Raw genomic sequence first — 24,983 nt, 5'->3', positions numbered from 1 at the left:
CATGGGCCCTCGTGGAGCGAGTACCGGTTCCTATCTGCAATCTGCAGTAATGACTCACGATCTCCATACCTGCGATAACGTCTTAGACAGAAGGGAGTCTTCGGAGATTAGGAACATAGGCCCTCGTGGAGCGAGTACTGGTTCCTATCTGTAGAACTCACTGTGTTCACGTCTGCGATTGCTTCCAGGTAGTAAGGAGTCTTCTGAGCATTCAGGGACGTAGGCCCTTGTGGAGCGAGTACCGGATCCCGTCTTAGCAATCTGAAATCAAGAAGAGAGAGCGGGGCCCCCAAGGAGCAGGTACCCCTAGGTAAGATGGTGGAGGCAGAGCAGCGGAGAAAGAATTCCCCTTGCTAATTCGATTCGTAGTTGCAAGCAAAGACCTTTTAAGGTGGAAGCAGATGACATCACTATGGGGGGATGCCCCCGAGGTTCGCGCCCTTACGTCATCAGAAGCATGGCGGATCCGCAGCGTCAGGCCAGCCCGGGGATTCCAGGAAGAACGGCAAGGAGAAGCCGTGGCAGTATCTGTCTGTCAGACCCGAAGGGAGTCGCCACAAAGGTAGAGAGGGTGGAGTGAGGGCGAGAACAGGCACGAACGCAACAAGTACAAGCTTACTTTGATCAGATGTCTGCTTCTAAAGCATCACAAGCAGATCGCTTGCTTGCTCTTCAGCTTGGGCAGTTGGAAAATGCTGCTAGAGGTACGGGCAGGACATGAGGGAGCAGACAGATGGGATCTCCCTCTTCCCTTCCCTGCCTTCCTTCTTATAACACTACAAAGGCTTGTCATAATTGCAATATGATGGGCCATAGGAAGCGGGAATGTCCTCTCCATACTGGACTTGCCCCAGGACACCTCTCAGTTTCTCACTCTTTCTGCCTCTCCTCATCCTTCCTCTGCTGCCCTCACTTCCTATGATGTGCCTTTCTCTCCTACTCGCCCCACTTCTACTAGATCTGACCTTTCAGTTTCCAGCTAGGAATTTTAGGAGACCGCCAGGGTTCTGCCTTTACTTAAGACTTCTTCTTCCTTTTCCGCCCCTGATCCTTTTGTTACCTTCACGGTCTCTGGAAATACTGTAGAATGTTTAAGTAGACATGGGTGCCTCCTGTTCCACTTTCCGGATGCAGTCTGCCCTCTCACTTCCTCTTTCTTCAGAGAGGGTACTTCTTGTGGGCATGTCTAATACTCAACAATGGTAACCGGCTACACATCCAGTTCCTGTGCAGCTTGGCCCCCTTGAAACTCTTACTCTTTTCTTCTTTCCTCCTCCTCCCTCAATCTTCTGGGCTGGGACCTGCTTTGCAAGCTCAGCTGTACTATTTACTGTTCACCTGATGGTGTTTTCTTACAGTTACCTGAAAAGCAGATGCTGGCAGTACAAGCCTGCTTGGAGTCTCCCTATGGTATACCTTCTACTTGCCTTTTTCCTCTCTCTTGTCCTCCTGGATTAGACCTCTCAATGGTTCCTGAGTCCCTTTGGGCTAAGGATAATAATGATGTGGGTCATATGGCTATCCCTCCTGTTGTCATCCCTGTTGACCCTTCCTGCCAGTTGCTCCACAGGCCTCAATTTCCCTTAAAGCCTTCTGCCATTGAGGGCATTCGCCCTGTTTTTCAAGATTAGGGAGTTTTAGTGAAAATTCGACCAGGTACTCCTGTCTTTTGCAATTCCCCCATCTTTCCTGTCCCTAAACCTGTCACTCAAGAAGGTCCCGTTCGTTACCGCTTTGTGCAGGACTTGTGGGAAATTAATTCCATTGTTTTGTCTAGTGTACCAGTGGTCCCTGATCCTTACATTCTCCTTCTAAGATACCCTCTGAGTCTCTTGTCTTCTCTGTTGTAGACTTGTGTTCCCATCTTCTTTTCCATCTCCATAGCCCCAGAATCCTAATACCTCTTCTGTTTCACCTTTGAATGCCAGTATTACACCTGGACACACCTCCCACAAGGGTTTTTCCACTCCCCCCCCCCCTATTTTTTCCCAAGCTCTATACTCTATTCTCAACTCTTTCCATTTCCCTAAAAGTTCTACCCTGCTCCAATATCTTGATGACCTCCTCATCTGCTGTTACTTACCAAGACACTGTTGAGGATACTCTGCACCTATTGATTCAATTAGCTGAGGCTGGTCTCAAAGTTCTCAAAGTTTCCAAAGAGAAATTACAACTTTGTTCTTATTCTGTTCTTGGTTTCCAGATTTCTGAAGGCTCTCGTGTTCTGCTGACCGTATTCAGGCCATTTTGAAGATACCCCATCCCACTACTACTAAAGAACTGTGTTCCTTCTTGGGTACAGTTAATTTCTACCGTCTTTGTTTCCTTGATTTTTCCACCCTCACCAGGCCTCTTTATGATTTAAAATTTCTGGTGTCTCCAAATCCACCCCCTTATCCCGGGATTCTGAAAGGGAAGTCCTCTTTTATTGCTCTCAGACAGGCCCTTTCCTCTGTTCCTGCTCTATGCCTCCCCAACTACTCATCATTTCGCTCTCTTTTGCCATGAGTGTGATGGGGTGGCGTCGGGAGTTCTCACCCAGAAACACGGGGAACTTAACAGACTAGTAGTTTACTTTTCCCGTCCACTTGATGCTGTTGCCAGAGCTCTACCAGCATGCATGAAAGCCGTCGTGGCTGTGGCTGACCTGGTAGAACAATCACAGCTTTTTGTACTAGGCCATCCTCTGCAACTTTTTGTTCCACATTCTGTCTCTACACTTTTGGCTCATTCTAAAACCCAGTTACTGTCTTAAGATCATCTGACTAGATATGAGCTCATACTTACTGACCAGGATAATTTGACTATTCATCGCTCCTCTCTTCTTAACCCGGTTTCCCTTTTGCCTTTACCAGATGATGGGGAGCCCCATGATTTTGATGCCGCTGTTCTCATGGATGCCAGGTTTCGTCCAGATGTTATGGATATTCCTCTTCTCAATTCAGATTTTATTTATTTTGTTGATGGCTCCTGCCTTAAGGGCCTGTCGGGGTCCCTTCAGGCTGGGTATGCTGTCTGCTCACCATCAGAGGTTATTGAGGCTGCTCCTCTTTCTCCTTCACATGCCTCTGTCCAAATTGCAGAGCTCGTGGCATTAACTCGGGCATACCTCCTTGCCTCTTTCCAATCTGTCACTATTTACACAGATTCTCAGTATACTTTTGGGGTTATCCATCATTTTGGAGATATTTGGAAGAGTCGAGGTTTCCTTACCTCCTCTGGATCTCCAATTAAACATCATGATTTCATTCAAGCTTTGTTATATGCTCTTTCTCCTTCACAGGTTGTGGTGGTGAAATGCTCAAACATTTCATCTGCAGACTCCTTTGAGGCCCATGGAAATGCCTTTGCTGATGCTGCTGCCTGTCAGGCTGCCGTATTTGACTCACCCACTTCTTCTCTTCCCTCTAACTATATTTTTTCAGTACAGGTTCCAGATCAGATCTCTCTCTCTGAACTTCTTTCTCTACAGGAAGCTGCCACCAATGAACATCCCTGCTGGATGTGTCAGAATTGAACTACCTTGCTAGCTGGCCTTTGGTGTGGCCCCCTCTACTCTCCTTCCATACCTTGCTTGTTTGGCTCACTCCAGCTCTCACTCGAGCAAGGCAGGGGTGATGAAGGAGATACAGTTCCCCACTGGTGGACTCCTAATCTAGTCCCCATTGCCTCCGCTGTAGTGCAGATATGTGGTACCTGTGCTGTTCATAACATTGAAAAGGTCTGTGGGTTGCACCTTCACATCTGGGCTCCCCCTGGGGACCATTTGTGCGACTGCAAATGGATTTTATTGTGATGCCAGGAGTACTACATTGGAAGTGTATTTTACATTTTGCATGTATGTTTACTGGGTAGAATAAAGCGCGGATAGGGATGATGCTGTCACTATTGCAAAGAAATTGTTAACAGAAGATTCCAAGATTTGGTATTCCAGAGACACTTGAGAGTAACAGAGATACTCAGTTCACTGAATAGGTGATACAGGATGTGGGAAAAGCTCTGGGGATAAATCTCAAATTCCATTGTGTATAGAGACCACAGGCTTCATAGAGCGCCTGAACCAGACACTGAAGAGACTTCTCTGAAATGGCCCGATGCTCTCCCCTTAGCTCTTATGAGTATGAGAAATATGCCAAATCGTAAGCATGGACTAACTCCACATGAAATTCTCATGGGAAGGCCCATAACATTACCTTCCATGCCAAAACTGCCTGTGAACAAAGTCTTTGCCCAAGATGAATTGATCCTACATTCTGTCTCTCAACTGCATTCATCAGAAAATCTCTCCAGCCTTCAAGGAGCTACCCAATCAAGTTCTGCTAGACATTCAGTCTGGAGATTTTGTCTATTACAAGGTATTTCAGCGAAAAAAAACTGATGGAAGGGCCCTTATCAAGTATTGTTGGTAAGTCATTCAGCTTTAAAATTACAACACCTATGACATAGGAAAATGTGGGAGAGAAGTTCTGGAAGCCAAATTTAGGATTTTAGGTAGGAAGCTGAAATCCAGAACCTCTAAGGTGTCATTCTCTGAAATGCTTCCTGTTCCACCTGCAGGTCCCGAGAGGCAGGCAGAGCTCCAGAGTTTCAATGTGTGGATGAGACGATGGTGCAGGGAAGAGGGATTCAGCTTTATTAGGAACTGGGGAAACTTTTGGGGAAAGGGGAGACTTTTCCGAAAGGATGGGCTCCACATTAACCAGAGTGGAACCAAGCTGCTGGCACTAACTTTCAAAAAGGAGATAGAGCAGCTTTTAAACTAGAACAAGGGGGAAAGCCAACAGTCATTCAGCAGTACATGGTTCGGAGAAATGTATCCTTGAAGGATACTAATGAAACAGGAGAGTTAGGGCATCCCAACAGAGAGGTTCCATTAAAAGCAAACATAGTCCATGTGCCTATTTGTAAAAAATCACCGAAGGTAATGATTTCCGAATTATCCCTAACAACTGAAAAGCAGGTTGTTAATACAAACAAAAAACACACTTTGAAATGTCTGTATGCCAATGCCAAAAGTCTAAGAAATAAGATGGGAGAGTTAAGAGTGTATAGCAGCAAATGATGAGATTGACATAATTGGCATCACAGAGACTTGGTGGAAGGAGGATAACCAATGGGACAGTACTATATCAGGGTACAAATTATATTGCAATGATAGGGAGGATCAACTTGGTGGGGGTGTGGCACTTTATGTCCAGGAGGGTATAGAGCCCAACAGGATAAAGATCATACAAGAGACTAAATGCTCAGTAGAATCTCTATGGGTAGAAATCCCAAGTGTGTTGGGTAAGAGAATAATGATAGGAGTATACTACCGTCCACTTGGACAAAATGGTCAGACAGATGATGAAATGTTTAGAGAAATCAGGGAAGCTAACCAAGTTGGGAGTGCAATAATAATGGGAGATTTCAATTACCCCAATATTGACTGGGTAAATGTAACATCAGGACTTGCAAGAGACAAAGTTCCTGGATGTAATAAATGACTGCTTCATGGAGCAATTGGTTCAGGAACCAACAAGAGAGGGAGCTATTTTAGATTTAATTCTTAGTGGAACACAGGATTTGGTGAGAGAGATAATGATGGTGGGGCCACTTGGCAACAGTGATCATAACATGATCAAATTTAAACTAATAACTGGAAGGGGGACAATAAGTAAATCTGCAGCTCAAACACTAAACTTTCAAAAGGGAAACTTTGATAAATTGAGGAAAATAGTTAGAAAAAAACTGAAAGGTGCAGCTGCAAAGGTTAAAAGTGTTCAACAGGCATGGACATTGTTTAAAAATACAATCCTGGAGGTGCAGTCCATATGTATTCCACATATTAAGAAAGGTGGAAGGAAGGCAAAACAATTACCGTCATGGTTAAAAGGTGAGGTGAAAGAGGCTATTTTAGCCAAAAAAAATCCTTCAAAAATTGGAAGAAGGATCCATCTGAAGAAAATAGGACAAAACATAAACACTGTCAGGTTAAGTGTAAAACATTGATAAGACAGGTGAAGAGAGAATTTAAATTGAAGTTGGCCATAGAGGCAAAAACTCATAATAAAAACTTTTTTAAATATATCCAAAGCAAGAAACCTGTGAGGGAGTCGGTTGAACCATTAGATGACAGAGGGGTTAAAGGGGCTCTTAGGGAAGATAAGGCCATTGTAGAAAGACTAAATGAATTCTTTGCTTCTGTGTTTACTAATGAGGATGTTGGTGAGATACCAGTTCCGGAGATGGTTTTCAGGGGTGATGAGTCAGATGAACTGAACGAAATCACTGTGAACCTGGAAGATGTAGTAGGCCAGATTGACAAACTAAAGAGTAGCAAATCACCATTCTTGCTGTATTGCTTATATATGTGTAGAGAGTATCGAGGCTGTGTATTCAAAAGAACTAGAGAATGGTATGTAAAATATAGTGAGTAGGCAGGATATGCAGTTCAGGTATAGAACCTAGATGGTAACACTCACACAACAGAAGCAGCCCAGGAACTGGAATGAATTAGGCCCTCGAGGAGCGAGTACCTGGTTTCAGGGAAAGCTCTGAGAGAGAGATGGTAACTCACTGGTGTTGTAGGCAGCGATGACTTCCAGGCAAAAGAGGTATTCAGAAGCAAGTCCGGGAACATGGGCCCTCGAGGAGCGAGTACCGGTTCCAACCTGCAAAACAAAGAGAGAGTGAGGCCCCCCCGAGGAGTGGGTACCCCTGGTAAGTCCGAAGAGGCAGAGTAGCTTAGGTAGAGTAACCCTTGGTAAGCGTAACCTTAACCTTTGCTAACTCAATTCGTTAGCGATTTCAAAGACCTTATATATCCGGAGCGTATGACGTCAATTCAGGGGACACCCCTGAGGTTCACGCCACTGCTGGCATTCCAGTCGGGGCCGTGGCCGTGCGCGTGCCCCCAGGCCTTCTGGGAACATGGAGTTCAGCGTCTAGCCGGTCCGGGGACACTGGAGGAGAACGGCAGGATGACGCCGCGGCAACCAAAGCTTCCAGTGAGCAGAGAGGGAGTCGCCAAGAGGCAAAGAGTGCGGAATGGAGATGTCGGGCAGTGATGGTCGCAACAATTAATACGTAAGAAATGCCATACTGTGTCAGGCCAAGGGTCCATCAAGCCCAGTATCCTGTTTCCAAGAGTGGCCAATCCAAGTCACAAGTACCCAAACATTAGCTAGATCACAAGCTACTATTGCTTATTAATTACCATAATAGTTTATGGATTTAACCTCCAGGAACCTCTTTAAACCCATTAACACTAACTGCTGAAACCACATCCTCTGGCAATGAATTCCAGAGTTTATTTATGCGCTGAGTGAAAAAGAATTTTCTTCTATTTGTTTTAAATAAATGAGCTACTTGCTAACTTCATGGAGTGCCCCCTTGGTCCTTCTATTATCTGAGAGAGTAAATAACGATTTACATTAACTTGTTCAAGTCCTTTCATGATTTTGTAGATTTCTATCATATTCCCCTTTCAGTTGTCTCTTCTCCAAACTGAATAGTACTAACTTTTCTAGCCTTTCCTCATAGGGCAGCTGTTCCATGCCCCATATCATTTTGGTCGCCCTTCTCTGCACTTTCTCCAGTGCAGCTATATCCTTTTTGAGATGTAGTGACCAGAACTGCACACAGTATTAAAGGTGAGGTCTCACCATGGAGATATACAGAGGCATTATGACATCCTCTGTTTATACCTTCGCACCAGGTAAGCATGTTACGAGGCGATCCTTATGCCCATCAGCTGTCTACCATTCTTAATAATCGAATCACCAACTATGATGGCCAACCTGACCCTTCTCTCCTTGGCAGAAGCCCTGGAAGACACGTCCTTGGTGCGAGAAGACAATGCATCACATGAGAGCAGGTCCTTGCTACAGGATCATTTTCTGTTGCACCAAGTTGATGCTCTCCGATCACGAGACCTTCCTCCTCCAAGGCAGCACCAGGGATGCCACACTGGAGTTGGGACTTGGCCACTATGTCCTTGAAGGTCTGATCTATATAAACTGTCTGTCTCAGTTCCTCCAGGTCTGCCACTCTAGCTTCCAGAGATCAGACTCATTCTCTGAGAGACAGGAACTCTTTGCATTGCATGCACATGTACAACTTCTCATCGGCGGGTAAAAAATCATACATGTAACACTTGATGCAAAAGACTGAGAGTCCCCCCCCCCTCTTGCTGCTGGACTGCTGCCTTCATCTTAAATGTGTTTAGTTCCTAGTTAAGTTTTAGGTTGCTTTGGGTGTAGGATTGTGTACAATTAGGGTCCTTTATATGTATTAGTGTATTTATATATATATGGTAGTAACCTACAAGGGAATGATCAAACTTTTGATAAGGTATGGAGAATTTCTGAGTTTAAAAGGCTGATTTTTATTTATTTATTTGTTTTAAGTGTGAAAGTGACATCTGCCTATAAATTAAAGGATGAGCTGGGGTGGGTGGGAGATGGATGGGAGGGTTGGGAAATACAAACACACAAACTTCTGTTTGTTGCCTGACTTTCTGACTACCTATTTAAAATAAAACACACACAAATTTCTCCCCAATACTTTTAAGTTTTAAAAATTCCTCCAAGCAGTACTTACCAATTCTTTCCAGCCACCAGCAAGGTGATCCTCTCTTCTCAGCTATGTCACTGACTAACTTGTCCCAGGTATCAAATGTTGATGTGTCATTGTTTTGATTTAGTTCAAGGATCTTTTTTTCTATTACTTCTGCACGTACTTCTATTGCTATCTTTTTCCTGAAGGTAAAGCAGAGTTGCTTACCTGTAACAGGTGTTCTCCCAGGACAGCAGGATGTTAGTCCTCACATTTGGGTGACATCATCAGATGGAGCCCTGTCACGGAACACTTTTGTCAAAGTTTCTAGAACTTTGACTGGCACACTGATCATGCCCAGCATGCCACCAACCCTGCAGCCAGCAGGGATCCCCCTTCAGTCTCATTTGTAGCAAAAGTACGAGCGAAAAATAAAAATAATAAAACGTAAGTGAACCCAACTCTGCGGGGTGGCGGGAGAGTTTCGTGAGGACTAATATCCTGCTGTCCAGGGAGAACACCCGTTACAGGTAAGCAACTCTGTTTTCTCCCAGGACAAGCAGGATGGTAGTCCTCACATATGGGTGAATAGCAAGCTACAGGCTGAGTCATACGTATGAGGCCAAGCAGCACCGAGCATGTGCAACAGGCACAACAAACTGGGGTGCTGTTGGCAAGGATGAGGCAGCCTGAAATTCACAGCAGGTCAAGATAGGACGAGTTGTGTTCCTACACTGGAAACAAATTTCTTAGGACAGACTGGCCAAAGATGGAATCCTGTTGCCCAGCCTTGTCCAGGCAGTAGTGAGCTGTGAAGGTGTAGAGAGAGCTCCATGTCGCAGCCTTGCAGATGTCAGCAATTGGTACTGAACGGTAGTGTGCTACTGCCATTGCTCTGACTGAGTGTGCCTTCACTCATCCCTTTAGTGGAAGGCCTGCTTGCTGGTAACAGAATGTGATGCAGTCTGCCAACCAGTTTGACAGTGTTTGCTTGCCCGGGGCATTCCCAAATTTGTTCTTATCAAAAGAGACAGAGTTGGGTGGACTTCCTGTGGGCTGTAGTGCGGTCTAAGTAAAACACAAGAGCATGCTTACAGTCCAAAGTGTGAAGAGCTCGCTCACCTGGGTGAGCGTGAGGTCTTGGAAAGAAAGTGGGCAAGACTATGGACTGCTTTAAATAGAAATCAGTTACCACCTTAGGAAGGAATTTAGGGTGAGTGCGGAGAACCATCCGGTCATGGAGGAACTTTGTGTAGGGTGAGTAGGTCACAAGGACCTGAAACTCACTTACTGTGTGAGCAGATGTGATGGCTACTAGGAAAAGAACTTTCCATGAAAGGTATCTGAGATCGCAGGAGTCCAAGGGCTCAAAAGGAGTGTGCATGAGCCATGCAAGTATGGTATTGAGGTCCCATGCAATGACCGGAGGCTGTAGAGGAGGCTTAAGCTGTACTAAGCCTCTCATGAAGAAACTCACCAGGGGTTGAGCCGTTATTGGGGCATCCCCTATTCCTTGATGGTAAGCAGAGATGGCACTAAGGTGCACTCGGATAGATGTTGTCTGGAGACCAGATTCCGAAAGGTGCCAGAGATAATCCAACAGACTCGATGTGGAACAAGAAAAAGGATCCAAGCCCTTTTGGGTGCACCACAATGTAAATCTCTTCCCTTTAGAGTGGTAGGATTTCCGTATGGAAGGCTTCCATGAAGCTACTAGGACTTGAGATATGTCACTTGAAAGGTTGAGTGGTTGTAGTATCAGCCTTTCAATATCCCGGCCGTCAGAGAGAGGGCCTGGAGGTTCGGGTGGCATAACTTGCCGTGATTCTGTGTTATGAGGTTGGGCGACGTGCTCAGATGAATGGGGTCCTGGACAGAAAGGTTGCGAAGTATGGGAAACCAAATTTGGCGTGGCCAGTACGGGGCTATGAGAATCATTAAGCCCCTGTCCTGTTGGAGCTTCACGAGAGTCTTGCTTATTAGCGGAATCTGAGGATATGCATAAAAGCAGGCCTTTGTTCCAGGGATGGGCGAAGGCATCCCTGGCTGGTGTATGCCAGTCCCTGTGCAGGGAGCAGAAGCTTTCCACTTTTTGGTTGTGACTGGACGCAAAGAGGTCGATGGTCGGATGACCCCACTGGTGGAAGATTCTGCTCGCAACAGAGGGATCCAGAGACCATTTGTGGGGCTGGAAACATTGGCTGAGGCGGTCCGCAAGTGCATTCTGTGCGCCAGCTAGATAAGTGGCTCACAAAAGAATGGAATGTGACAGGGTCCAGGCTCAAATCTGTGCCACCTCCTGGCAAAGCATATAAGAACCCGTGCCCCCCTGTTGGTTCAGGTACCACATTGCAACTTGGTTGTCTGTTTGAATCAGGACAACTTTGTTGGAGAGGTAATCCTGAAATGCATAAAGGTGTACCGCATAGCTCGAAGCTCTAGAAAGTTGATTTGATGGGTCGCTTCGGCTTTTGTCCAAGTCCCTTGAGTTTGAAAGCCTTGGACGTGGGATCCCCAACCTAGGTTGGAGGCATCTGTAGTTAAGGTCACCTGAGGAGCCGGTTGCTGGAAAGGAAGACCCACTTGTAAGGTGGCTTTGTTTGTCCACCAGGCAAGAGACAGACGAAGCTGGCTGGTTATGTGTACCATGGACGACAGTGGCTGAGTAGCTTGTCGCCACTGGGATTTCAGAGTCCATTGGGTCACTCTTATAGCAAGGTATGCCATAGGGGTGACATGGACAGTTGATGCCATGTGGCTGAGCAATCTGAGTAGCTGGCCAGCTGAGGCTCATTTTCGATGGCAGATAAAGCTGGCAAGGTTGGACAGTGTAATCGCACGGTCGTTGGGTAAGAATGCTCTGGACAGTGTCATGTCTAGGTCTGCTCCTTTAAAGGAGAGAAGATGAGACGGTGTCAATCGGGATTTGGGGTAATTTATTAGAAATCCCAATGAGTTTAGAAGCCTTATGGTGAGACCGAGAGAGTCGAAGTCTCCTTGTTTTGTCTGGCTTTTTATGAACCAGCTGTCCAGGTATGGAAAAACGTATACGCCTCTGCTGTGTAACTGTGCAGTCATGACTGCCAGGCACTTCGTAAAGACTCGATACGCTGAGGCTAGGCCGAATGGTAGTACCCTGTATTGACAGTGACTGCGGTCCATCACAAATCACAGATATTTGCGATGAGGAGGGGGAAATCGCAATATGGGCGTATGCGTCTTGAAGGTCCAGAGAGCAGAGCCAATCCCCTTGTTGAAGTAGAGGAAGCATGGTGCCCAGGCATACCATCCTGAATCGGTCCTTGCGAAGAAATGTATTCAAGGCACGGAGGTCCAGAATAGGCTGGAGGCCGCCGGTCTTTTTTGGAATAAGGAAATATCTGGAGTAGAACCCTTTCCCCTGCTGATTCGGTGGAATGGCTCTGACAGACAGAAGGGTTGAGAGCTTTGACTTGATTTTTCCTGTGTGGTCGTCCCAACTCCAGGATGGATTGGGTGGAAAGTCCAGGGGTAATTTTGAAAATTTTAGATGGTAACCATGGGTTACGATGGACAGACCCACTGGTCCGTGGTGATTGGATGCCAATTTGTTGCAAACCAGGCATCCCCCCACTGGAATATGGCTGCTACTCTCTGGGAAAGAGTCAAAATCCAGATGCGGGGCCAGCTTGTGAAGCTGGCTGTGGTCTAGATGTTCTAGTTTGGCGCGCATGTCCCCCCCCTGAGGTGCCTGAGCCGGTCATGCATGGAATGGAGTAGGGTAATATTTGTGTGGCCTGTAGAATTGTTTCTTGGGTTCTCTACGCTTGACCCTGCGGGCTATGGAGAGAACATCTGGGGAGACAGTTGACAACTGGCGCAGGGTCTCTTGATGGTCCTTTAACTGGGCCACTGCATCCTGGATCTTATCCCCGAACAAGTTGTCTCCGGTACAGTGTAGATCTGCCAGTTTGTCCTGCACTTCCGGGCGTAGGTCTGAGGCCTTAAGCCAGGCCCCAGTGTCTAGAACTGATGCCCGCTGCTGAGACTCTGGATGTTGTTTCAAAAGAATCATAGAGAGCTCTGACTTCATATTTACCTGCTTCCATTCCTTTTTGTAGGATGGAGGACAAGGCTTCTTGTTGTTGCTCTGGTAGTGTCTTCGCAATCTCTTGGACTTGTTTCCAGAGATTTCTATTATATCGGGTCATGTATAGTTGATATGCTGCAATTTGCGATATCAACACGGACCCTTGGAAAATCCTTTGTCCCAACGCATCCAATGCTTTCTGTCCTTACCAGGAGGGGCAGAAGAATGTGGACGCGACCGTAGTCTTTTTCTGAGCTGATTCCACAACTACAGAGTGGTGGGGCAGCTGACTTTTGAAAACCTGGGTTTGTTGAACCAGGTAGGTAGCATCTGTATTTTTATTGACTGGGGGTACCGTACCTGGATGTTCCCACAGGTGGTGCATGAGGTCCAAAAGAACTTCATGTACTGGTATTGCCATTGTTTCTTTTGGAGCATCTACAAATTGTAAGACCTCCAACATTTTATGACAAGCATCTTCCTCCGTAACCAGTGTAAAAGATAGAGTCTCAGACATTTCTTTGACAAAACTGGCAAAGGAGAGGTCTTCTGGAGGAGATCTTCGCCTTTCCTCCAGTTGTGAAGGCTCTGAGAGTAGGTTCTTGGATGTCCGTGATGAATCATCTGAGGATGCATCGCCCCATGGATTATAGAGACTTTCACCTTCTCCCGGTGGAGCTCCCGATGGAGGAAGCATGCCAAAGTCGAGAGGGCGGGAAGGCATCAATGGATGCGGCCTTAGCATCGATGGAATCGATACCGGTATCGATGGAATCGGGGCAGATGAGGTGAGCTTGGGTACCGGTAGCCCCGATGGCCTTGGTATGGGCATCGATGGTTCCCGTGGAGGGCCTTGGCAGGGAATCGATCCTTCCTCCTCCGAGAAACCTGGTACTGGAATCAGGACCTGCGGAGGCCCCGATGGATGACTCAATGCCAGCGTGTCCAGTGGCAGAGGAGTCGATAAGGCACCGATGAGCGTATCGAGGCGCTTGAGGAGCGGTGCCACCATTGAGGGAGCCTGTTCCATGGCCGGTATGGGGGCCGGCACCGACTGGAAGCCTCGTAAGGCTTTAAGCACTGCCTCTTGGACCATGCGGTCCAATTCCTTCTGCGAAGCCGGCATGGGTGGCACAGCGATTGGGGTAGGAGGCAGGCTAGGCATCACCGGAGCCTATAGAGGCTTGGTGCCCGGCACCAGTATCGGTGGGGAACACCAAGGGGTCCTGGGTCCAGAAAAGTATGGGGGATCCTCTCCCCGGGCCCTCTTTGCAGGCGGCTCAATGGAAGTTGATGCCGCTGCGGTATTGGTGCCGGCACCGGTCGGGGGACGCCTATCAGTGCCGGTGTTTCCCTCGGTGCTCGCTCCGGTCTTTCCCCGGCACAGATGACGATGATGCAGATGTCCTCGATGGAGTCTGTGACGGACGGTCATCGTCCTGGGGAATCGTGATGGATGGTCCATGATGCTCCTGGAGAATCGTCTTCGAGGTCGATGGACCTGCCATGGTCGGTGGCGCTTGAACTGGCGTCGATGGAGCAGTCTGTTTTGAAGCAAACAACTGCTCCATTTTGTCCAGGCAAGCGCGACGGCCTTTGGGGGTCATTTGTGCACAACTAGGGCATCGAAGAACGTCGTGCAAGAGGCCTAAGCACAAAACACATACTTCATGCGGGTCCATTATGGACATGGTCCTCAGACACTCGGGGCATTTTCTAAACCCGGTCGCCATGTTAAAATTTGGCGGGCGAGCAGTCGGTGTCAGTCTGGCACCGAAGCAGTTAGCTGCCGGGAACCGACCGCAAGTACCAGATTTTATGAGAAGATAAATGTCAAACAGTTCTGTGAGGAAAGTTGTGAGAAATTTCTCACAGAGCTCCTAAACCGCGAGGCAACTGCTGCGCAGAAAAAAAGAGACTGAAGGGGGACCCCTGCTGGCTGCAGGGCTGGTGGCATGCTGGGCATGCTCAGTGTGCCAATCAAAATTCTAGAAACTTTGACAAAAGTGTTCCGTGATAGGGCTCCATCTGATGTCACCCATATGTGAGGACTACCATCCTGCTTGTCCTGGGAGAAAAGTAGTCTTTTATCTATGTTTTTGTGGATTTGGTTTGTGAATTCTATGTCCGCTTTTATTAATTGGTGACCAGACCAGGGCAATTTTGTGTGAGTGCTTTTGATTAGGTAGGTATCTGTATTGGCAAATATTAGGTCTAGAGTGTGATCTGCTTTATTGTGACCATCCTAGGGCTTCCATTGCTTCTAGAAACATTCCTCAGGCTGAGGATCTTGGTGTTTTGTCTACCAGGTTAGAATCCCCTACAATTAATGTTGACTCTGGTGTTGAAAATATTTTCGTGAATATAGTTCAGTAAGTGGTGAGCAGTCTTTTTGGAGTAAATTAGGTTGATAGTAGACCAGTCCTATATTTAATCTGATGAGATTTTAAAACAACCACCTCATAGGGTGGGTTAATCTCAACTTTGCAAGGTACTAGCTTAACTTCTATTTTACATATTATTAATAGTCCCCCATATTTTTGTTTAGGTCTAGGGAAATGAAATATTTTGTAGTTAGGGTGGGAAATTTGGTTTAGGAGAACATTAACTTGTTAGTCAGCCATGTTTCAGAGATGCAAAAAATAGTGGGCTGTAAGTCCTCTAACAGGTCATTAATTAATAGAATTTTTTTAAAAATAAAGATTGAACATTTAATAGTAGTAGTGTTAATGTTAAACAGTAAGAGATAGTGGTAGCATTATTACTTATCAGTGGGTAGACCAAAGTTTGTGACCTTTCTTTTCTTCTTAATCGAGACACTCTGTAGCTCTCCGTTCCAACCCTGTCCTAGTATGGGCTCAACGTAGCATTTCTGGGCCATGACTGTAGTATTTAATCCCATACTCGACAAAAATGCACTCTGAAATTCTTTTTTGTGGGCAGAAGATTCAGATCTTCGCCAACGTTTCTCATGTAACACAAGCAAGGAGGAAACAGTTTCTATTATTGAAGTAGGCTGTTTTGGATATAGGGGCAACCTTTTTCCTGAAATTCCCATGTAAATGTCAAATTACCTATCAATCTAAAAGATTTATTTTCTTTGATCCATTACATTTATGTTTTATTGGGGATAAAAGTAAGATTTCAGTAGGACCAGAAGTTGGATGAATAATAAATATTGACAAGCACTCAATTCTATATATCTCCTTCTCCCCCTAGATGTGGGCTAAATCAGATTTATATTTCCTAATTAAGAATTGTAATAATGGAGTAATTACTTTGGAATTCTGTATTCATGACTATATCATTGGATATAAATGTTATAATTTGAAAAATTGTAAATAAAAAAAAAAAAAAATTGCACTTTGGGTGCGCACGAAGGGGCACACAAAGGGGCAAGCTCCTTTGTTGCACACGCCTCTCAGCACAAACGCCTTTGATGTCGCTGCCACTGTTGGTGTGGGTGGGTGGGCTAAGGGCAGCATGGTCAGCTTGGTGCTGGCGACTTTCCTTCTCATCTCTCCTTCTGGGGGGGGGGGGGGGGGGGGGGGAGGGTGTTCCCAGCGTGTCAGTAGTGCTGCCCCCGGAGCCCAATGCTGCGATGGCCTGTCGGTCTGCTTGGCCAGTTAGGCCTTGTTCTCTGCCGCTTCCCGGCATTGCTGCCGCTGTTGGTTGGTGTGGGTGGGCGGGCTACACACAGAGGTACATCCAAGTACAGAAGGATCTATACCCACATCCTATGTACTGTACCTCAGCAGTTACTCTAACAGTAAAACATCCCAATCTCATAGCATTAAGTAAGAGAAAATGTGCAATCTCAATACAAAAACATTCAAACATTCATTGTTTACAGACTCTCAAGCAGCTCTCATATTGCCAAACTTATACATTCTTCCTATGCAACCATTTCATGCCACACATGTAAGGGGATGGCACACACAAATTTAGTCATACAAAAGGTACAACAAGGAGGGTTATAGAACGAGGAACTTATGCAATATGTTAAAATAGACACTCAGCAAATGAAAGACGATCCTCGGGCATAAAAATAAACATAAGGCGCAAAATGTCGGAGGCATGACAAGCAAAAGGCTGAAAGAAAGCACTCCCAGAATGATCGGCAATGTAAAAATGATTAGGCATTCATGCCTAAAGGCAATCATTGCCATGTTTGTTCACATTTGTTTCGGCCTAACGAACAGACAGCACAATACAAGCAATAGCAGGCAGTCATCTAAGTTCCATCTGAGGTCCTGAAAGCTTGTGCAGATAAGACTGAAGTGCTGCAGGATCACCAACATTTTTTGTGATGTTAACAGTGATCCACATTTGCACCAGGTAAAGGAGGCCATACTAAGCATTTATATTTATTTCAGCTTATTTAACATAGCTAAAAATTGCTTCCGTCTGACTGAAGTGTTATTGATATACAGAAGAATCAAGACCTTTCACCCCTCATATGATAGAGAGCCAAGTTTGACTTTCTGAAGAATTGCAAGAGCTTGTGGATATCGAAGGATCTTTATTATGAATGGCCGCGTGAATCTTGCAGCGGATGCAATGGCATGCGATGTGCCCGTTCAGTTGTGAAGGGCTAGGGAAATTGTAGATCCAAAAATTTAGGAAAAAACTTCTGTAGAAAGCCTATAGGATCTGTGCCTTAGGATCTTCTCTGGGATATGCATGAGCTGGAGATTACTGCGTTGAAACCTGTTATTTAGGTCCTGCAATTCTCTTTCCAGTATTGCAATTCTTTTTACCTAATGTTGGAGGTCAGAAATACAAGTGACGTTCCATATGATCTTCTCCACTGCTTGCCCTGCGATTTCTTGTAGAGTCTTTATTTCGGTCTTGAGCTTTGAGATATCTGTTTTTATCTCAATCATAGCAGAAGTGTTATCCATCATGTCTAAGCTGAAAGATCTCATTATGGCCAGAAAGGAGATATTTGCATCTTTAACTGCCCCCTTTTTAGATGGTGAGGGAGGGTCATGTTTCACTCTCTTTGTTCCGTATCGAAACTATGAAAGTAAGTCCATTCTTGAAGCTTTAGATTTTGCCATAGGCAGCAATCTTTATGCTCCAGCTGTTGGCATGACAACCTGTCAAAAGTAATTTTTAGCAGTAAATTTCTAAAGAAAGATTCGAGGAGCAGGAGAGCTAACGGGTTAGGCTGCCATCTTAGTGCTACTCACCAGTGCCTCCTGACCTGTTTCCTTTTAAAATATAGCAGACCCATGACCTAGTGCACTGGAGGATACTGACCCTATTCACCAAGCCAAACACTAGCCCAGAAGTGCTTATGGTGGTAAGCAAGTAGAATTATTTAGATGGAAAGCAAAATTGCTTACCTTGTAATAGGTGTTATCCCAGGACAGCAGGATGTAGTCCTCAAATATAGTGTCATCGGTAATGGAGCCCTATACGGAAAAACTTCTGTCAAAGTTTCTATGAAACTTTTGACTGGCACCCAGAGTGCCCACTGAGCATGCCCAGCATGCCATGATATTCCTGGCCACAGTCTGTTTTGTAGCAATTAGCGTTAGCCAAAAAATAAAATAATAAAATGTATCGTACCCAACTCCACGGAGAGGCGGGTGGGTTTCGTGAGGACTACATCCTGCTGTCCTGGGATAACACCTATTACAAGGTAAGCAATTTTGCTTTATCCCAGGACAAGCAGGAGGCTAGTCCTCACATATGGGTGATTAGCAAGCTAGAGGCTGAGTCATTTTGTAGTGAAAACAACGGTGAAGTATTGTTGTTGTAAATGAGTCAGCCGAAAATCATAGTAGGTTGGATGTAGAAGGAGTTGGGATTAAGTTGGAAACAAGTTTTTTAAGACAGATTGTCCATAGGCTGAATCTTGTCTACCTTCTTTGTCTAAACAGTAGTGAGCTGTAAAGGTGTGCAGAGAACTTCATGTTGCCGCCTTACAAATGTCAAGAATAGGTACAGAGCGAAGGTGTGCTACTGAGGTTGACATTGCTCTGACTGAATGTGCTTTTACTCGCCCTTGAAGAGTAAGGCCTGCTTTCTCATAACAAAACTGTATGCAATCTGCTATCCAGTTTGACAAAGTATGTTTACCCACTGCTTTACCTGGTTTGTTTGGATCATAAGATACAAAAAGTTGATTGGATTTCCTTTGGACTGCAGTGCGGTTTAAGTAGAAAGACAGTGCACGCTTACAGTCCAAGGTATGTAAGGCTCTTTCTCCCTGGTGGGAATGAGGCCTTGGAAAGAATGTTGGTAAAACTATGGATTGGTTCAAGTGGAATTCCGTGACTACCTTAGGAAGGAATTTGGGATGAGTACGGAGGACCACCCTGTCATGTAGGAACTTTGTGGAAGGTTCGTATGTGACAAGTGCTTGTAGTTCACTGATTCTTCTAGCTGATGTAATGGCTATGAGGAAGACAGTTTTCCATGTAAGAAATTTTAGGTCACAGGTATCTATGGGTTCGAATGGAGAACGCATGAGCCTGGTTAATATTACGTTTAGGTCCCAATGTATGCTTGGGGGATGAAAAGGAGGTTTAAGGTGAGTTAAACCTTTCATAAATCTACTGACAAGAGGCTGTGTAGAGATAGGTGCGTCTCCCAGCTTGTTATGGTAAGCTGAGATTGCACTCAAATGTACTCTTACAGATGAAGTCTGAAGACCAGAGTCTGAAAGATGGTATAGGTAATCTAGTAGTGAGGTAGTGGGGCAAGTGAAAGGATCAATAGATTTCTGAGTGCACCACAAAGTAAACCGTTTCCATTTGTAGGAATAATTCTTTCTAGTGGAAGGTTTACGTGACGCTATAAGCACTTGAGATATAGTGGTTGGGAGGTTGAGTGGTTGTAAAATCAAGCTTTCAACATCCATGCTGTCAGGGATAGGGATTGAAGGTTGGGATGGCGCAACCGACCCTGATCCTGAGTTATGAGATTGGGAGCTACTCCCAAGCGAATGGGATTCCTGACTGAAATGGCCGACAAGGCCTACAGAGGTCCCCGCTGGGAACTGAACGAAAAATGGTGGTAAACTTACCGCACAACACCTAGGGGGTATAAACTTTTGCAAGTTTTGAAAATAATTTCCTGAGGAAAAATTTCCAGTCAGGAACTGTGAAGAGCTCCAAAACTCCGTGTGGCTATTAGCTGAGCGGAAAAAAAACTGAAGGGAGACCCCTGCTGGATGCAGGGTTATTGCCATGCTGGAATTACCCAGTAGGTGCCAGTCAAAGTTCTAGAAACTTTGACAAAAATATTCGTGATTGGCTCCATCAGATGATGTCACCCACATGTGAGGACTACCATCCTGCTTGTCCTGTAAGAAGCTTGCTAACGCATGGTTAAGGTAATTTTTGAGTTACCACAATGCATGTTAAATTTATCGCACCCGCAATATTTTCGCTTTCCAACTTGCAAAGTGCCCAGACGGGCAAACTATTTATACCACTTTAGGAGGGTCAACTAGTAACTGGAGGAGGTTTTTGGTGGTGATTTGGGGGCCAATTTTACATGCACAGTCAGATGTAGGTACACAACAGTACACATCAGTGAACATTTGATGTGATTTGGAGTGAGGAAAGATACACAAAGATAAGATTTATATATGGTATACTCTCACCCTAGCTTGATGCATTCTCTATTGCAAATCCTGTTTTGGGCATATCGCACAGCTTAATGCCAGGAAAAAAGGTTAGTTATTTCCGACGTTAAAACATGCTATAACGTGCATCATGCTATCACATGCAACGTTAAACACCCCTCATTTCCATAAACCCTGTCCAAACTCCTTCCCTTTGACGAAATTTTCAAAATCTGCATTTGCATCACGCGATGCGAAAAATAACAAATGTGTTATGGTGTTATTGCAGACATTAGGGTCCTAACGCCCTAACACCTTTTGATGAATGACCCTGTTAGCCGGATATCTGACTAAGTAGCATCAAATATCCCATGCAAGTTTAGTCAGATAAGTCTTACCTATCTTACATAAATGGCTACCTTTGAATATTGAGGCCATTTATGTTTTAGGTATAGGGGGAAATAGGTTTTCAATATTGCTTCTCGTCTGGATATACGAAGTTCAACAATTGTTATAGTAAAATAAAAAATATTAGAAGACTAGTTACTACTTTCTTGAAAAAGCACAAAAATAAAGAAGAGCCTGAAATTATATCCAATGCTGCCCAAGTTATTATAAACCATAAGAATATTTGCATCATTAAATTGAAATCACTATCTTCTCTGTATGGACATCGGCAAATGTTTGGATTGAAGCAACTGCAATCCAGGGGAGGGATACAACTGGATATTCTCCATAAACATTTCTCTTGCACCACAATTATCTTTTTTTTGTAAACAGAGAAAAATATACAAAATGAACTTTGGTTCCTAAAATAATTAATATTAAATCAAAATAATGTTTACGTACTTGCTGAGTGACAATGCAATGAACTACCATGTGGCAGGTCCATAAACCAGGACTTCCGCTCCCTGGGGATGCTATAAAGGTAGCATTCCCAGTCCCTGGGTGATAGAGGAAGTCATGGTCATTTATTATGGTTGACATGTAGTTGCCGGTTTCAAGACCCATGAATAAGGGGTTTCAAAATAGCTCAGGTGCATGGCCCCTGTCTAAGGTCCATCAATGCAATGACTGGATTAGATATGTGGGAAGGAGCAGGGGTGTTGGGGCAAGGAAATAAAATTCCTGGGAAGTTCCCAATGAAGGTTCAAGCTGCCAGATTCAAGCCTTGGTTCTGATTAAGCCAGAAACACAAAGGAGCAGGAGGAAATTGTCAGGTCAAAAAAAAATGTAATTTCTTTGTATTAAGAAAACCACTGCATGTTGTGATTCATGAGGATATCAAAAAATGCCTGAATCATGTATGGTTCCCTTAGATGGAGAAAGTATTGATCTAAAATGTATCCTATTCTTTTTAGTTCAACCACATTATCAGTGATAATTATAACAAAAGCAATATCCTGAAAGTTTTCATTTGCAATTTATTTATATTTTTACTATGAGAATGCCAAACCGTCTAATATTCTGATCTTCTTAGTACATAACGCTCAAAAAATGCTAATTAGCAACCATTTAAAGCAGTTTCAAGAGTTTAATGAAGAAGCTAAAGGTGAACTCAAGTAATTTATTTTATTTATTTATTTTTTATTTACTTTTATATACCGGTGTTCGATTTTACATATCACATCGGTTTACATTTAAACAAAATTTGCAGGAACTTATGCGTTACCTTTGTCAAATACATTGTTGTAATGTTATATTATAGAACTTACCTGTGTATTCCAGATATGTACACATTTATCAAAAGATCCACTGGCCAGGTACCGGCCATCAGGACTAAAAGCTACACTGTATACAGGTTCTTGATGTTTTGTCAGCGTGTGAATACAAATCCCTCTGTCTACATCCCATAATCTTACAGTAGAATCAAATGATGCACTGTCAAAAAAGAAAAGAAGATTTCAGTCAAGTCTGAATCATCATATAACCAATAAGAACACAATTTATTTTTGCCAACAGACCAAACGGAGAGTGCTGTATACAGAGGAACTGACAAATCCTACTGGATGATCCAGCACATAAAATCTTTTTATGCAAATAACCATAGCTGAACAGTTTTAAATCAGGTCCTAAAAGTTATTTCAAAATACTATATAAATAATAAGATAATCTAACATATTCAGATAATGCAAAGCTGCTTATCTATAATAGGTATTCTCTGAAGACAGGAAGTCACCAGTTGCACACAAGACGTGCCATGCTGGTGTTATTATTTGTGATAGTTGTGGGTGGGTCCTTGGGCCGGTGGCAGATGACCACGCCCTCGGGGGAAGATCCTGAGAGGGATCACCGGTCAGGCTCAGAGTTGGGAGACAGACGCACATTTAGTTCTTTTATTAAACAGTTTTTGAGAACCACCAGAGGTGGCAGTAGTGAGCTGGAATAGCCCGGCTGGGCTGTAGTCCCTCAGGCACTGGAACAGCGATCCCAGGAAAGCTGAGCTGTAGAGAAACTGAGATAGTGAGTAGGCAGAGTAAGCAGAGTTCAGGAACAGAGCCTTGATGGTGACACTCACACTGTGGTCTCTTAGAACAGCCCAGGAGCTGGAATGAAGTGGGCCCTCGAGGAGCGAGTACCTGGTTCCATGGAAAGCTCTGAGAGAGAGATGGTAACTCACTGATGTTGTAGGCAGCTGTGACTTCCTGGCAGAAGTTATATTCAATAGCAGGTCCGGGAATGTGGGCCCTCGAGGAGCGAGTACCGGTTCCAGACTGCGACCTGAAAAGTAAAAGAAAGAGCGAGGCCCCTGAGGAGCAGGTAAAGTCTGAGGAGGCAGAGTAGCAAGGTATGTGGAGAGGGAATCCCATCCACAGTGATACCTGGAGGCAGCTAGGTAGGAAACCCTTTGCTAACTCGATAGTTAGCGAAATGAAAGACCTTTAAATATCCAAAGATGATGACGTCATCTCAGGGGGACGCCCCTGAGATTCGCGCCACTGCTGATAATTGAGTCGAGGCCGCGCACGCTCCCTTAGGCCTCAGGAGAACATGGCGGAAAGGCAGCGTCTAGCCGGTCGGGGAACGCCGGAGGAGGTCGGCAAGATGACGCCGCGGCAGTCAAACTTCCATCAACCCAGGACGGAGTCGCCAAAGAGGTAAGGACGGCGGAGAGGAGACGTCGGGCATCGACGGTCGCAACAGTACCCCCCTTCAAAGGGCGATCTCCTCTTCGGGTACCAGGTTTGTGTTTTGAAGGATGCGCGATGTGGAACTGACGAAGCATCTCTTTGTCCAAGATATTGATCTGAGGCTCCCAAGAGTTTTCTTCGGGGCCGAAACCTTCCCATGATAGGAGGTATTCATAAGTATTGCCTCTTTTCCGAACATCCAGAATCTCTTCGACTTTGTACTCTAAGTCATCTTCTGCATTGATGATAAGTGGGTCATGAGATTTGGAAGTAAATTCGCTGAGTATGTGCGGTTTCAGAAGTGAAACGTGGAAAGCATTATGGATGTTGAGACCAGGTGGTAGCTTCAGATGGTTTGCCAATACGTTGAAGGACTGGGAATGGTCCCACGTAGCGAGGAGCAAACTGAGAGGAGGGTAGTTTAAGTCTGAGGTGCTTGGTTGACAACCAGACCTTGTCTCCTGGCTTGAAGACTGGAGCTTGCGAATGGTGCACATCGTAGTACTTCTTAGCATGGTCACTCGCTTTGATTAGCATGTCCTTTGTCTGAACCCACAAATTATGGATATCATCAGCAGTGGATTGAGCTGCTGGGGACGTCACTGAGAGCTTCAGTGGAAGTGGCGGTGTTGGGGAACGTCCTTAGACCACGTCAAAAAGTGATAATCCAGTAGATGTTGCTGGATGAGAGTTGATGGCGAATTCAACCCATGGAAGCAATTCGGCCCAGTTATTCTCTCGGTACGTGACATAAGCTCGAATAAACTGCTTCATCCTTTCAGTCTGACCATTCGACTGCGGATGATAGGCTGAAGTGTAGTCTAGAGAGATGTCAAACAATTTGCCAAGGCCCTCCAGAATCGTGCCGCGAATTGGGACCCACGGTCGGATACGAAGTGAGAAGGTAGTCCGTGGAGGCGGAATATGTGCTTTATGAAGAGCTTTGCAAGCTCCAAGGCTGAAGGGTATGCCAGGGAGTGCCACGAAGTGTGCCATCTTTCTAAATCGATCCACTGTCACCCAGATGGTATTCATTCCTCTGAAAGTAGGTAAATCGACTACAAAGTCAGTAACAATGTGCGACCAGGGCCGTTCCGGAACTGGCAGTGGTTGCATCTGACCCCATGGTTGCCCAGAAGCGGGTTTGTTCTTAGCACAATTGGTGCAGGATGCCATTTAGGAATAGGTGCCCTTTTTGATGGTAGGCCACCAATACAGCTTCTGTATCTTGAGCAGGGTACGGCGTTGGCCAGGATGGCCGGCCAGCTTGGAATCGTGCACCCAGAAGAGCACTTTCTTCCTGAGTCTTTTTGGAACAATAGTTTTAACACTGGGTACAGACTGAGTGGATGCCAAGAGGATCTTCTTTGGGTCAATTATGTGCTGTGGCTCATCAGGCACATCCTCTGAATGAAAGGAGCGCATCAGAGTGTCTGCTCTGGTGTTTTTATCTCCAGGGTGGTACTTCAACACAAAATCAAAACGATTAAAAAACAAGGACCATCTGGCCAGTCTGTAATTCAGACGTGCGTGGCGGAGATACTCTAGATTTTTATGATCCATGAATTATGGTTATTTTTTTTTTGTTATTTAAACGTTATTGAAATTTTTCAGTATCACAGCAGATACAGTCTGCATCAAAAACAAGCTACAAAACACCAAT

General features: G+C 45.1%; 1 protein-coding gene across 15 annotated transcripts in view; it reads right to left on the bottom strand.

Annotated features, from left to right (window-relative positions):
* The window catches only part of TBL1XR1 (transducin beta like 1 X-linked receptor 1), an 854,914-nt gene that overhangs the window by 60,860 nt on the left and 769,071 nt on the right, over positions 1-24,983 (bottom strand). For all 15 annotated transcript variants that reach the window (XM_029616816.1, XM_029616819.1, XM_029616820.1 and 12 more), the window contains one exon: positions 21,905-22,070. In XM_029616816.1, the coding sequence (XP_029472676.1) occupies positions 21,905-22,070 (166 nt within the window). The remainder of the gene's footprint in view (positions 1-21,904; positions 22,071-24,983) is intronic.

The sequence above is a fragment of the Rhinatrema bivittatum genome, chromosome 9 (genome assembly GCF_901001135.1).
Source record: "Rhinatrema bivittatum chromosome 9, aRhiBiv1.1, whole genome shotgun sequence".
Taxonomy (NCBI): domain Eukaryota; kingdom Metazoa; phylum Chordata; class Amphibia; order Gymnophiona; family Rhinatrematidae; genus Rhinatrema; species Rhinatrema bivittatum.
This window is presented reverse-complemented; position numbering and strand designations above follow the sequence as displayed.